General features: G+C 44.7%; 1 protein-coding gene across 1 annotated transcript in view; it reads left to right on the top strand.

Moving 5' to 3' along the window:
* LOC143933596 (phospholipase A2 inhibitor and Ly6/PLAUR domain-containing protein-like) overlaps positions 1-8,585 on the top strand; it is a 28,294-nt gene extending 19,709 nt beyond the window's left edge. The window contains exons 4-5 of the mRNA XM_077456543.1: positions 4,130-4,270; positions 8,166-8,585. Coding sequence (XP_077312669.1) covers positions 4,130-4,270; positions 8,166-8,359 — 335 coding nt within the window. The 3' untranslated portion in view covers positions 8,360-8,585. The remainder of the gene's footprint in view (positions 1-4,129; positions 4,271-8,165) is intronic.
* The last annotated feature ends 5,720 nt before the right edge of the window (positions 8,586-14,305 follow it).

Genomic DNA, 14,305 nt, shown 5'->3' with positions numbered 1-14,305 from the left:
GCTGATTCCTAAACCCAATAAAAATCATAACTTACCCCAAAATTTAAGGCCTATCTCGGTTATAAATAACGATATCAAAATATTTAGTAGAATTTTAGCTGACAGACTGGCAAAGTTTATCCCCCCTTTAATTTCTCCCTTCCAATCTGGATTTATCCCACATCGCTTCATCACAGACAACATCCGCCTAGCAACAGACGTTATCCAAGACGCCAACCTGTTTTCCCGCAAACTCCTCCTGTTAAGCCTAGACATACAGAAGGCGTTTGACAGTGTTACATGGAATTACTTAGACACACTTCTGCCACGCATGGGCTTTCACGGCAACTTCCTGGTAGGTTTCAAAGCCCTCTATGATAACCCTATGACCCGCATTAAGTTGCCTGGCTGTTGCTCCGAATTCTTCCCAATAGGTAGAGGCACTAGACAGGGGTGTCCCCTTTCCCCTTTAATCTTCGCTTTAGCCCTAGAACCCCTCGCGATTGCCCTCCTGAGACATCCTGACATTGCTGGTTACGCTAAGGGTAACGAAATGTACAAATTTTGCATGTATGCTGATGATGTTTTGATGTTTATAACAAATCCTCATGTCTCCCTCCCCAACCTTTTTCTAACACTGTCGCACTTTGCGAGGGTCTCTGGTCTTTCAATTAATGTCTCCAAATCTGTAGCCCTCCCTATAGGCTTTGCTCCCAATGATTTGGCCCTTATTAAACAAAACTACTTCTTTACTTGGGCCACTTCCCACATTCCCTACTTGGGAGTAGGACTGCCCGGGAATTTCCGTGATCTCTTTAGGGTCAATTACCCCCCATTGATTAGTAAACTTAAAAATACTATTAAAGGCTGGCTCTCTTTACATATCCCCTTTATAGGAAGAATCACAGCGCTCAAAATGGTCATCCTTCCCAGGCTGTTGTATCTATTTCGCTCTCTACCGGTTAAGCTCTCCAAATCTTTTCTCCTCAACCTTCAATCCCATTTCAACAGATTTATTTGGAATAATAGACCTCCCAGGTTTGCAGGGGTATGTCCTGTACAGCTCTATGAAAAATGGAGGTCTGGGGGTTCCTCAAATTTGGTTGTATTATCTTACCTGCAGATTTACGCAACAGGCACAGTGGTCGATCCCTAAATCCAGAGTCCCTTGGGTGAGGTTTGAAAGTGACTCGATAACGCCCTTTTATCTCCCTGGCCTTATGTGGTCGACTCATCGACCTCACTCGACTTTATACACGCTTAACACTATAGTTGCGGACAGTCTCCTACTGTGGCACCGCTACAAACACAAATACAACCTCACCTTGGGGGGCTCTATGGGCGCCTCTTTCCTGGGTGATCCTAGGTTCCCCCCAGCCTATCTCCATGCTGAGTCTTTCGGATTGTGGATTCAATGCAAACTTCCTCAATTGAGGGACTTTGTAACGGGTTCTGACTTTGTTCCCTTTTCGATACTGCAGACTCAGCACCAACTCCCGGACGGTGAACGTTTCAGATACTTACAAATCCGCCACTTCTTTCTCTCCCACTACGGGCTCCGGTCCCAGACCCAACTCACTATGTTTGAGGATTTATGTTTTAACTTCCCACGCCAAAAAGGCCTGATCTCCCTGATCTACAGGGCTCTGGAAGGACATACTGCGGATCAGACTCTGCGGTATAGATCACAATGGGAAAAAGAGTTGGCGCTGGAGACCGGTGTGGTGGACTGGGAGGAAGGATGGAGTAATATGCGCAAATGCACCAGATCCTTAACAATTAGAGAAACGGCCATTAAAGTAATCACCAGATGGTACTACACTCCGGTACGTTTGCACCAGATCTATGCCCATACATCCCCTAACTGTTTTAGAGGCTGCAATCACCCGGGCACCTTTGTTCACATTTTTTGGGACTGTAGTTTAATTCGTCCTGTCTGGCAGGAGGTTTTAAGGCTGATGGACAGGCTCGCTGGCCGGGCATTGTCCCTCACTTATCACCACTGTCTTCTCTTCCAGACCCCGCCCGACACCCCAAAACACTTTGTATGGCTAGTTCACTCCATATGTGTCTCTATGCTATGGACTATAGCACTTCACTGGAAATCACCGTCGATCCCTTTGTCTCAAGTTCTCTCACGCATTGACCAAGTAATGCTGACTAAAAAGATTTTCCATACTGTGCATGACACGACTCACATATATGACCTGAAGTGGAACCCATGGTTCCTATTTCGTTTGCTAAAATGATCGCACCTTGGGTTTTTCTTTTTCTTCTCTATCTGCAATTTTTTTTCTTTTTTTTTTTTTTTTTCTTTTTATTTTCTCTCTGAACTTTTCCCCTCTCTTTCTCTGTATGATCTTTACTTATGCATTTTAGATGTGTAGGTCAGCACATTGAATGTTTTATCTTTTTCGTGACCTGTTGTTGGTTGTAAGATCCACACTAATGTTTATAATCTGTTGTTTGGTCTGTAGAGTTCTACGATCTGTTTACCACTTCATTGTAATCTTGTCATCCAACTACTTATGCTATGTATGTCATTGGATCCTTTTTGCTGACACTGTTTTCTATTTGTCACTTTAATAAACTTTTTTGAAAACAAAAAAAAGAGAAAGTGGGATTATCACGGGGCCTTAATACAAATAAACAAATTGTAAATGTTTAAAAAAACATTAGCCCCTGATTTTAATTGTATATGTTTTTTCTTTTTTAGAATCGTTGTCTCTTTTTAGAGATTATATTCTATTGCCCCTGAGGAAGCCATTTTTATGGCGAAACATGTAGGGAAGGATTGACCAGATAGCACTCCAAGGCAGGGGCGTAACTATTGGGGGTGCAACAGTCGTGACCGAAACTGGGCCCTGTGATGCAGGGGGCCCATGCAGCCCCCTCTACATATGGCCGGAAGCAGCATAGGCAGCTAGGGGTACCAGTGCACCATGCACACGGGTGGCTGGAGGTGGAAGGTGACTAGCAGAGCTCCATGCTCGACTATCGCACTGGTTGCTCTTTAGTTGTGCATTCCCCCGCATGACCTGTGTCCTCGGCCGGCTCCTCAGAGTACCCTTCTCCTGCTCCATGCATTACCACTCAGTCCGATGTCTGTTCTCTCCAGCCAGAGTCCCGCCCCCCTGAGTCTGGCCCACACTGCACTGCATACTTCTCCCGGGTAAACAAACTTTAAGCACGCAGATGCAGTGCAGCCCTATGAGAGCCCCCCGGAGGACACTGCAGGCTTGTCTGCCAGCCCCCCTCCTCCCCCGTCATACACAGATGATGAAAGGTCTTTCTGGGAGATATGCTGATCGCCCATGCAGCACACTGGATGGAGCCCAGGCCAACATGAATGAGTACGTGGCCTACAGCTTGGTCATGGTGAGTGAGAGGACCCCATCCCCCACACACCAATACATACCCCCTCCATCTCCCCCTGGGGACAGGGGCCCCTTCTCACATGGGGACAGGGACCCCCATCTCCCCTGGGGACAGAGACCCCTTCTCATCTGGGGGCAGTAACTTCATCTGCCCTGGAGAAAAGGACCTCATCTCTTCTGGGGCCGGGGACCCCATCCTGCCTAGGGACAGTCCCCCAATGGTGCACCTAAAAATAAAAAATTTAAATAATAAAAAAAAGCTACTGATACCAGTGGTGGAACTACAGGGCTCACAAAGGTCATATCTGTGACCATGCCCTGGAGTTCCACCGCCGGACTCAGAGGGAAGGGCCCTGGCTGGGGTTCAGGGGGGCCCTTCATGGTTTCTTGCACCGGGGCCCTGAAGGTTCTAGTTACGCCACTGCTCCAAGGCCACCGCCATCTTGGCTTAATATATTACAAACCCAGTGCTTCCTGGAAATTGGATAGAATATACCTATTTTGTGAATAAATTTTTTTTTTTCTATCTATGTAAATTGTACTATTATTTTGTGTGTTATTTATAAAATTTTGTAATAAATCAGTTTTTTAAACATTTACAACTTGTTTATTTGTATTAAGGCACCGTGATAATCCCACTTTCTCTTTTTGTTGCTTTTGGTGTGATTTATTCAGGGAGGAGGTGCAGTATCTATAATTGACTCCTTGCCACATAATTTCCACAAATTTATTTTCAAACTCTTATATCTTTTGTCTGTTTTTCTCCTTCTAAGTGCCAGGGGACAGTTCGGTATATAATGGGGTGACATGCCGATCCTGCTTGTCTGCTAGCTCCACCTGGTGCTACACTTCGGATACCATTAAATGCACTGGCAATGAGAATATGTGCCTATTACAGTCTACAGAAATTTCAGGTAAATTGTACAGATGTATGTGACCATACCCAAAATGTATGTGCTTTACCCTTGTAAGACTACCTACCTAATATTACCTATACACAGCTTATATTATTTTGAAACATAGATGGGCCGAACACCCCCTGGTTCAGTTCAGGCCGGAAATCTCAAACGTTGCAAAAGTTTGGAGTCGAATAAAGAACCTCATTAAAGTCTATGGGACCCCGAACTGGAAAAATCAAAAGTGCCCATTTTGAGGGCTTATATTCAAGTTATTGGGCATTCATTCTAAAAAAAATAGCCGTACTATGAACAATATTAATCTAAAAAAAAAAAAAAAAAAAAAAAGTTGCATTTATCCAAAATATCAACGGTTATGATATAAATAAGTTGAAGTGCCAGCGTGCTATATAATCAATTATAGAACACCCATATGTAGCAAAATCCAAAAGCAAATACACCAGCACACTGATATAGTGATACAGTTCCCAGATATAAATTCATACAGTTCATATACATTTAAAACATATGAAGAGAAGAAGAGCACACAGCTACCCTAGTGTAATATCGTAGGGCAGCTGTGCAATCTCCTTCTCTTCATATGTTTCAGATGTCAGTGCGCCACCCAGTGGATTTTTGAGATTGCTGCAACACCTAGAGCAAGAGAACTTTCACACAGACTGTCATTTATCTAGGAGGGGTTTGTGGGGTCTGTGCTGATTGATTTTGTATGCTTAGACTTCCGCTCATTGGAATCCCCCCCCCCCTCCGGCGCCACAATTGGCACCTTTCAGGGGGGAGGGGGGTGCAGGTACCTGTACAGTACAGGTATCTGCACCCACTTCCGGCGTAGATTCTGCAGAAGGCACGCCCCTTTCCGCAGAATCTACGCCCCTTTCCGCAGAATCTACGCCCCTTTCCGAAAGTCCCCCCACACACAGATCCCAGAGACAGCGGGGACCATCCTTATTGCGCAGCGTGACTCGCGCATGCGCAGTAGGGAACCGGGAAATGAAGCCGAAAGGTTCCACTTCCTGATTCCCATACCCAAGATGGCAGCGGCAGCACCCGAGAGACGACCGAGAATTCGGGTGCCGACATCGCGGGTGCGCTGGGCGGGTAAGTGTCACTATTTTAAAAGTCAGCAGCTGCAGTATTTGTAGCTGCTGGCTTAAAAAAAAAACGGCGGAGTCCCGCTTTAAGGCTTATATACGTTTAAGTAACACCTCTTCATGAGTATTCAAACGAGAGTGCTCAAACATCCAGTCACCAATAGATCTCCAAAGTGTGACACCACCACCTTAATATTGATGTAAGCTTACCAAAAGCTGTGGACCCTCTAACTAAAGAGAGGTCATATGTGCATATGGTCAACTATCCTGGCCGGGGTAATCACAGGACATTCTCACCACTCTGGATTGAAAGTGTAGGCTGGACTCCTTATCCTAATAATGCTCCAATGGGACAGCAACCAACATAAGGAAGGAAGTTCGATGAAAATTTTTTGCTGCATATTATCTCCATCCTTGACCTGTGAGCAATAGGCCTTATGCACTTGTCCCTTTAAGGGATATTGATAACTGTGTCTGGATTCCTGGAACACAACTCTCCTCCAGATCTATTCTCACCACGTAAAATAGACCCCTTTTCCACTGATAAACAATTTAAAGTGTACTGCTACAGTAGGTGCCGCCGATATTGTGTTTCCAGCGCGATACTGTCGCGCTGGTTCCCGGCGACAGGCTTCTCTAACCAGCGTGATCCCGTTGCGCTGGCTGCAATAGGAAAATGTCATTTTCCTATAGTAGCCAGAGCGAGGGGATAATGTCGCCTCACTCATGAAGCCTGCATGCCTTCTCGGGGGCATACGAAAAAAACGGCATGGGGTCCCCCCCCCCAAAATCCATACCAGACCCCTATCCGAGCACTCAATGAGTGTTCTCTGTATTAGCCGACAATTCATTCATTCATTGATAAAAAAAAAAAAAAGCGTGGGGGTTCCCCTAAATTCAATTACCAGGCCCTTCAGGTCTGACATGGATATTAAGGGGAACCCCGCGCAAAATTAAAAAAAAAAAATTGACGTGGGGGTCCTCCTAAATATCCATACCAGACCCTTCAGGTCTGATATGGATATTAAGGGGAACCCCGCATCAAATTTAAAAAAAAAAATTGACGTGGGGGTCCCCCTAAAAATCCATACCAGACCCTTTATCCGAGCACGCAACCTGGCAGGCTGCAGGAAAAGAGGGTGGGACGAGAGAGCGGCCCCCCTCCCTCCTGAACCGTACCAGGCCACATACCCTCAACATTGGGAGGATGCTTTGGGGGTCTGTGACCCCTCAAAGCACCTTGTCCCCATGTTGATGAGGACAAGGGCCTCATCCTCACAACCCTCACAACCCTGGCCGGTGGTTGTGAGGGTCTGCGGGCGGGGGGCTTATCAGAATCTGGAAGCCCCCTTTAACAAGGGGACCCCCAGATCCCGGCCCCCCCCTGTTTGAAATGGTAAGGGGGTACAAAAGTACCCCTACCATTTCACAAAGAATGTGTAAAAATGGTTAAATAAGACAAACACTTTTGAAAAATTCCTTTATTAAAAATAAAAAAAATATTCCAGCGGTGGTAATCAATATATATATTATACGCTTATTGCGTTTTTTTTTAACAAAAATATGTAGAAGAATACATATCTGCCTAAACTGAGGAAACAAATTTTTTTTTTAACCACTTCCCAACCACCTTACGCATATATACTGCGGCAGAAGGGCACGTACAGGCAGAATCACGTACCTGTATGTTGCCCTTTAAGAGATGGCTTGCGGGTACGCGCGTCTCACGGAGACGTCACTAGGCAGTGTCCTGCCTAGTGACACTGTCACTGATCACAGCTCCCTGTAATCAGGAGTGGTGATCAGTGTCCTCGCCCCCCCCCCCCCCCAGGTAGAATCCCTCCCTAGGACATGCTTAACCCCTACAGCCCCTCCACTGCCAGTCACATTTACACAGTAATCAATGCATTTTTAATTGCACTGATTGCTGTACAAATGTGAATGGTCCCAAAATCGCACCAAAAGTGTCCGCCATAATGTCGCAGTCACAATAAAAATCGCTGATCGCCGCCATTACTAATAAAAAAAAAATTAATAAAAATGGCATAAAACTATCCCCTATTTCGTAAACACTATAATTTTTTTGCGCAAACCAATCAATAAACGCTTATTGCGATTTTTTTTTTGTAAGAAGAATACGTATCAGCCTAAACTGAGGAAAAAAAAATTTTTTTTTAGATTTTTTTGGGGGGATATTTATAGCGAAAAGTAAAAAACAATGCGTATTTTTTTTCAAAATTGACGCTATTTTTTTGTTTAGAGCACAAAAAATAAAAACCGTAGAGGTGATCAAATACCACCAATGAAAGCTCTATTTGTGGGAAAAAAAAGGACGTCAATTATTTTGTTTGGGAGCCACGTCGCACGACCGCGCAATTGTCAGTTAAAGCGATGCAGTGCCGAATCACAAAAAGGGGTCTGGTCTTTGGGCGGTCAAATGGTCCGGGGCTTAAGCGGTTAAAAGAAAAATTGAATATTTATTATGGCAAAAACTACAAAATATTGTGTTTTTTTTTTTTTTTAATTGTCACTCTTTATTTTTGTTTATAGCGCAAACAAAAAAAAAAAAAAAACGCAGAGGTGATCAAATACCACCAAAAGAAAGCTCTATATGTAGGGGAAAAAAGGACACAAATTTTGTTTGGGTACAACGTCGCACAACCGCGCAATTGTCAGTTAAAACGATGCAGCGCCTGGCCTGGTTGGGAAGGGGGCAAATCCTTCCGGGGCTGAATTAGTTAAATGATACATTTTTAATTTTTTGAAATATTTGAATTAATTATTTGCTTTCTTTTTTGCAGGAAGCCAATCACTCGCAACAGCCATTCGTGGTTGCTCCACGCAAAGTTTTTGCAACCTTGGCAGCCAGTCTTCCAGCGCTAATGGACTATCATCATCGATTAAGTTTGTTTGCACTAGTGGAAGTTCGGGTCTCCGACAAGGCTTCTACCTCCCGGCTGTGATCTGTCTTTTCTTCCTGAAGTTATTGATTTGAAATATTTGCATAAAAGGGTAAAAAGAGACCGAAGTCCATGACGTCGACCGATCACGAATCCTTCGGCTTTTGCCTAAAAAATTGAAACAATGAAAAGAAACAATGTCAATTGAATTGATTACACACGTTTATTTTGTGCTGCAAATTGAGAATGTTGCATTTTATTTTTCAATCAATAAAACTATGTACAAAAAATAAAATAAAAATATACATGGCGTTGTTAGAACTATGATTTTTCATCATTTTTGGATGCATCTGTATATGGAAAATGTGTTTGTTTTAAAGCTGAACTCCAATCAGCTAAATAATCTCTTAATCTATAGGTGTATGGCCAGTCTTAATGATACTTAGTTAACCAAAAAATCCAAAAATGACCAGGGAATAGCTATAATTGAAATGCATGTGAATACTCACTAATCCTAAGAAATCGAATCTGACAGCTAATGGCTACTGTGTTTGCCCGAAAATAAGACCTACCCTGAAAATAAGACCTAGCGTTCTTTTCTAGGAGGGCTTCAATATAAGCCCTACCCTGAAAATAAGCCCTAGTTGAAAATGTTTGTAACACCCTATAATTTACCCTATTACATAGGGTATATATTAGTATATAATGTACAATATGTGTGTTTTCTCTAATGTAATATTGCGGGGAAGAGAGCTCTGGCCGGTCGCACAGAGTGAGGCTATAACGAAGGTATTTGGCACAATTATATTACAGAAACACACACATTTACATTATATACTACTGTAATAGAGTGGATTATAGGATTTTACAAGCATTTTAACTCGGTTCACACTGGGAACTCCTATCAGGCAGGGAGAGAGAGGGGGAGAGAAGACAATACATTACATGTTAAGACCAACCACGAAAATAAACCCTACTTTGCAGGATGCCTGTGGCCAATTATAGCTCAGAGGGTTTAGTACACACCCCACACTATATAAGGCCGCCAGCATGGTGGCCTTGTGTAGTGTGTTGGCGTGCAGGGAAAGTGCTAGATAGGCAGGGATAGTGTGTTCTTTTCTCATGCATCTGCAGGAGTTAGTGGGTGTTGTGTGCCTCCAGCGCAGTATATACCTGTATCTACCCTTTTTTGCTGGTGTTCTATAATAAAGGCATCTGCAGGAGTTAGTGGGTGTTGTGTGTCTCCAGCACAGCACAGTATACACCTGTATCTACCCTTTATTGCTGGTGTTCTCTAATACAGGCATCTGCAGGAGTTAGTGGGTTTTGTGTGCCTCCAGCGCAGTATATACCTGTATCTACCCTTTATTGCTGGTGTTCTCTAATACGGGCATCTGCAGGAGTTAGTGGATGTTGTGTGCCTCCAGCACAGCTCAGTATACACCTGTATCTACCCTTTATTGCTGGTGTTCTATAATAAAGGCATCTGCAGGAGTTAGTGGGTGTTTTGTGCCTCCAGCACAGCGCAGTATACACCTGTATCTACCCTTTATTGCTGGTGTTCTCTAATCCAGGCATCTGCAAGAATTAAAGTGGGTGTTGTGTGCCTCCAGCACAGTATACACCTGAAGACACCCCTTATTGCTGGTGTTGTCTGTTGCATATCTTGCATATTAGCCTTTAAAATTAGAACTTTTGATTTTGAACGTTCGAGTCCCATAGACTTTAATAGGGTTCTAAAGTTCGCACAAATTTTAGGTCCGTTCGAAGGTTCTGGTGCCAACCAAACTGGTGGGTGTTCGGCTCATCCCTACTAGTGAAGTACAAAACGTAATAATGAAGAGATAATGGGTAAAAACTAAAAATAAGAAAGTCTATATGAAAAGACTCTTCATCAGTCAAAGTGAAAAAAACAACAACAGTTAAGTCCACATAACTGGAAATTAAATCTAATGTAATGCTGCGTACACACGATCGGACATTCCGACAACAAAATCCATGGATTTTTTTTCCGATGGATGTTGGCTCAAACTTGTCTTGCATGCACACGGTCACACAAATCTTGTCGGAAATTCCGAACGTTAAGAACGTGGTGACGTACGACGAGCCGAGTGAACTGAAGTTCAATAGCCAGCAATAACCAGTGCGGCTCTTCTGCTTAATTCCGAGCATGCGTGGAACTTTGTGCGTCGGAATTGTGTACATCGGAATTTCCGACAACGGATTTTGTTGTCGGAAAATTTGAGATCCAGATCTCAAATTTTGTGTGTCAGAAATTCCGACGGAAAATGTCCGATGGAGCCTACGAGCCTACACATGATCAGAATTTCCGACAACAAGCTCCCATCGCACATTTCCCGTCGGAAAATCCGACCGTATGTACGTGGCATAAGAAATAGTAATTCTAATGGGGTGATAAAATCCAGATGACTTCCACTATCAGCAATAGAAAAAAGAAGAGGGGGGGGGGGGTTTCTTGAATCGAAAAAAAAAACAAAACATTCGGTACGTGGGGACCCTTACCCGAACTGGTGGACTCCCTAAAGAGCAAGGTCATATGTGCCAGCAGATTTAGACCTCTGCAGGGTCTAACGATCCTCTGTATCCCTGGAGCCCTCTGGTTGCAGCTGGAAATCCTCTGCAGTATCCCAACTGAAAATAGAAATTACGGTCTGGGGGACGCACTATGACAGAAGTCACCAGTGCAGAAGAACAAAGACACTCCAATAGTGTAGTATCGTTAAAAAATGGATAGCCTTTATTGCTAAAAAACAGAGGCGTACCTAGAGCGTTTGGCACCCGGGGAGGATCCTACACCTGGCACCCCCCCCCCCCCCCCCCAACTTTTACATGAAAAAACACCCACAACTTTTTTTCATTTTCTTGAGAATATTTACTGCACAAATTTGTCGATGGGAGGAATCATGCCCTATTGTTGGTGTCAAAGGAAGGAATGGTGACTCGTTGGCGTCAGTGAGAGGAATAGTGTCCCAAGAGCCGGATAAAGATTTTTTCCCCACAAAATTGTCATTGTAATTGGTCATTCCTCTCACATGGCATGTGTATACTACAAATGACACCCCAAAATAAATTCTGCTACACCTCCTGAGAATTACAATACCACATGTGTGGGACTTTTTCACAGCCTGGCCACATAGAGAGGCCCAACATGCAGGGAGCACTGTCACGTGTTCTAGGAGCATAAATTACACATCTAAATTGTTGACTAACTATTACACTTTTGAAAGCCCTGGATCACCAGGACAATGACACGTGACAACGATGTGGCACTGATATGTAGCACTGATGACAGATGCCACTAATACGGGGCACTGATGACAGATGGCACTTATACTTGGCACTGATGACACGTGGCACTAATACGTGGCACTGATGACAGATGGCACTAATACTTGGTACTGATGACACGTGACACTGATAAAAGATGGCACTGATACGTGGCATTGATGACACGTGACACTGATAACAGATGGCACGTGACATTGACAGGTGGCATTGATGACAAATGGCACTGATACGTGGCACTGATGACACATGACGCTGATATGGCACTGATGACACATGACGCTGATATGGCACTGATGACAGATGGCACTAATATGGGGCCCTAATCACACGTGACACTGATATGGCACTGATGACAGATGTCACTAATATGTGGCACTGATGACAGATGGCACTAATATGTGGTACCGATGACACGTGACACTGATGACAGATGGCACTGATACATGGCATTGATGACACGTGGCACTGATAACAGATGGCACGTGACACTGATACGTGGCACTGATGACACGTGGCACTGATAACAGATGGCACGTGACACTGATACGTGGCACTGATGACACGTGGCACTGATAACAGATGGCACGTGACACTGATACGTGGCACTGATGACAGATGGCACTAATATGTGGCACTGATGACATGTGACACTGATGACAGATGGCACTAATACAGGGCACTGATGACACGTGACACTGATATGGCACTGATGACAGATGGCACTAATATGGGGCACTGATGACAGATGGCACTTATACGTGTACATTATATGTATACCTCTTCCAATAAAACATATTTTTAGCAATGCATTGTGCGTGATTTATATTTTCATTCGAGCCAGCCTAGTGCAATTTGACTTTAAGACTAGACTGGCAATGGCTGCTCAGTATTCACAGCAGGGCGAATTTTATGGGAAAAGTGTCTTTGGAGGGACTGTCCCTCCAAAGACACTTTTCTCATAAAATTCTCCCTACTGTGAATACTGAGCAGCCATTGCCAGTATTGGTCTTTAGGGACAAACACATTTTACAGTGTAAAGAACATTTCTGGATCATGGATGTTTAGTATAGCTGCAGTCCCTCAACTTACTCACTGTGTGCACTGTGCAGGAGATGCCAGATGCTGCCGATGCTGAGTCAGTGAGCCTGAGTAGCTGAGTGACTGAATCGCCGCCTTACTGCTCCTACACGCGGAGAGACAGGAAGGAATCACTCCGCGGCGCCGGGGGGGGGGGGGGCGGCACTACAGAGGACGCACGCACTGTGACTGGCTGGCCGCGACCGCACGCACTGTGCCTGGATGGGCAATCAGCGGCCATGCCCGTAGCGCTGCCACCCCTATAATCGAGGAGGGGGGTGCCGGCCTGACACCCCCCAAGTGTGCGGCACCCGGGGCGGCCCGCACCCCCCGCCCCCTACTTAGTACGCCTCTGCTAAAAAACGAGCGGATATAACTGCTTAGGACATATAAAACAGCTGGTCACGTGGAGCATAATGACATCAGCCCGTAGCACCGCCCCTACATGTTTCGTTATACGTGACGTCTTCCGTGATGTCTTCCATTGTCAAACAGTAACGTCACATTATCTGGAGATACAGAGTGCTTTGGGGTTGCATGTTATATCTCTTATGCCGCGTACACACGATCAGAATTTCGGCCAGCAAAAGACAGATGAAAGCTTTTCATTGGAAAATGCGACCGTGTGTATGCTCCATTGGAATTCAGCTGTCCGAATTTCAACAAAAAATGGATAGCACGTTCTCAATTTTCCCGACGGAAAAACTTTCTGTCGGAAATTCCGATCGTGTGTATGCAATTCCGACACGCCAAAACTCACGCATGCTCAGATTCAACTACGAGACGGAAGCTATTCGCTACTGGCTATTGAACTTCCTTTTTCTAGTCCCTTCGTACATGTTGTACGTCACCACGTTCTTGACGGGCGAAATTTGGTGTGACCGCATGTAGGCAAGACAGTTTGAGTGGAATCCCGTCACAATTCCTTCGGGAAACACATCAGAGCTTTTTCCGACGAGAATTCCGATCGTGTGTACGCGGCATTACAGGCACAAGACATTTTATGCCCAGTGACTACAATACAACCTTGTGGTTTCCTTGCGGAACATCCAAGTGTTTCAGGGGTTTTCTTTTTAGGTGGAAGTTTTTTTTCAGAGGGTATATGGAGAGGTTTGGGTAGATAGTTCAGGGGGAGGGGGATATAGGTGGATAGGAAGGAGGAAAGGAGGGGAAGGGGAACACTGGGTTACTATAGACTGGAATTGATTACCTTTTTATTTCCGATTGGGTGTACGCGGCATAAGACCCCTTTCATACTGAGGCAGTTTTCAGACGTTTTAGCGCTAGAAATGCCCTCTAAGTAGCACCTGAAAACTGCCTCCCATTCATTTCAGTGTGTCTTTTTCACCCTGGGGCAGTGGGCTTGCGGGGCGTTAGGGAATGTCCTGCAAGCAGCAACTTTGGGAGCACTGTATACAAAACCTGCCCATTGAAATGAATGAATGGGGCTGAAAAGCGATTCGGAAGCACTGCAACACAGGCATTTTTAACCCCTTCTTTGGGGTTAAAAGCTGCCTGCTAGCGGCCGAAAAGCAGCACAAAAGCGCATGCTGAAACGAGCTGCACTTTACCGCTAACGGGCAGCGCTTTCACTGTGAAAGCAGCCTAAGCCCTTGTACACACGGTCGGAGAATCCGTGGGAATGTGTCCTATCG

The sequence above is a fragment of the Lithobates pipiens genome, unplaced genomic scaffold, assembly GCF_037356315.1.
Source record: "Lithobates pipiens isolate NorthernLeopardFrog02 unplaced genomic scaffold, aLitPip1_a1.2 Scaffold_27, whole genome shotgun sequence".
Lineage (NCBI taxonomy): Eukaryota > Metazoa > Chordata > Amphibia > Anura > Ranidae > Lithobates > Lithobates pipiens.
The sequence above is the reverse complement of the archived record's forward strand: the minus strand, read 5'-3'. Positions and strand labels throughout refer to the sequence as shown.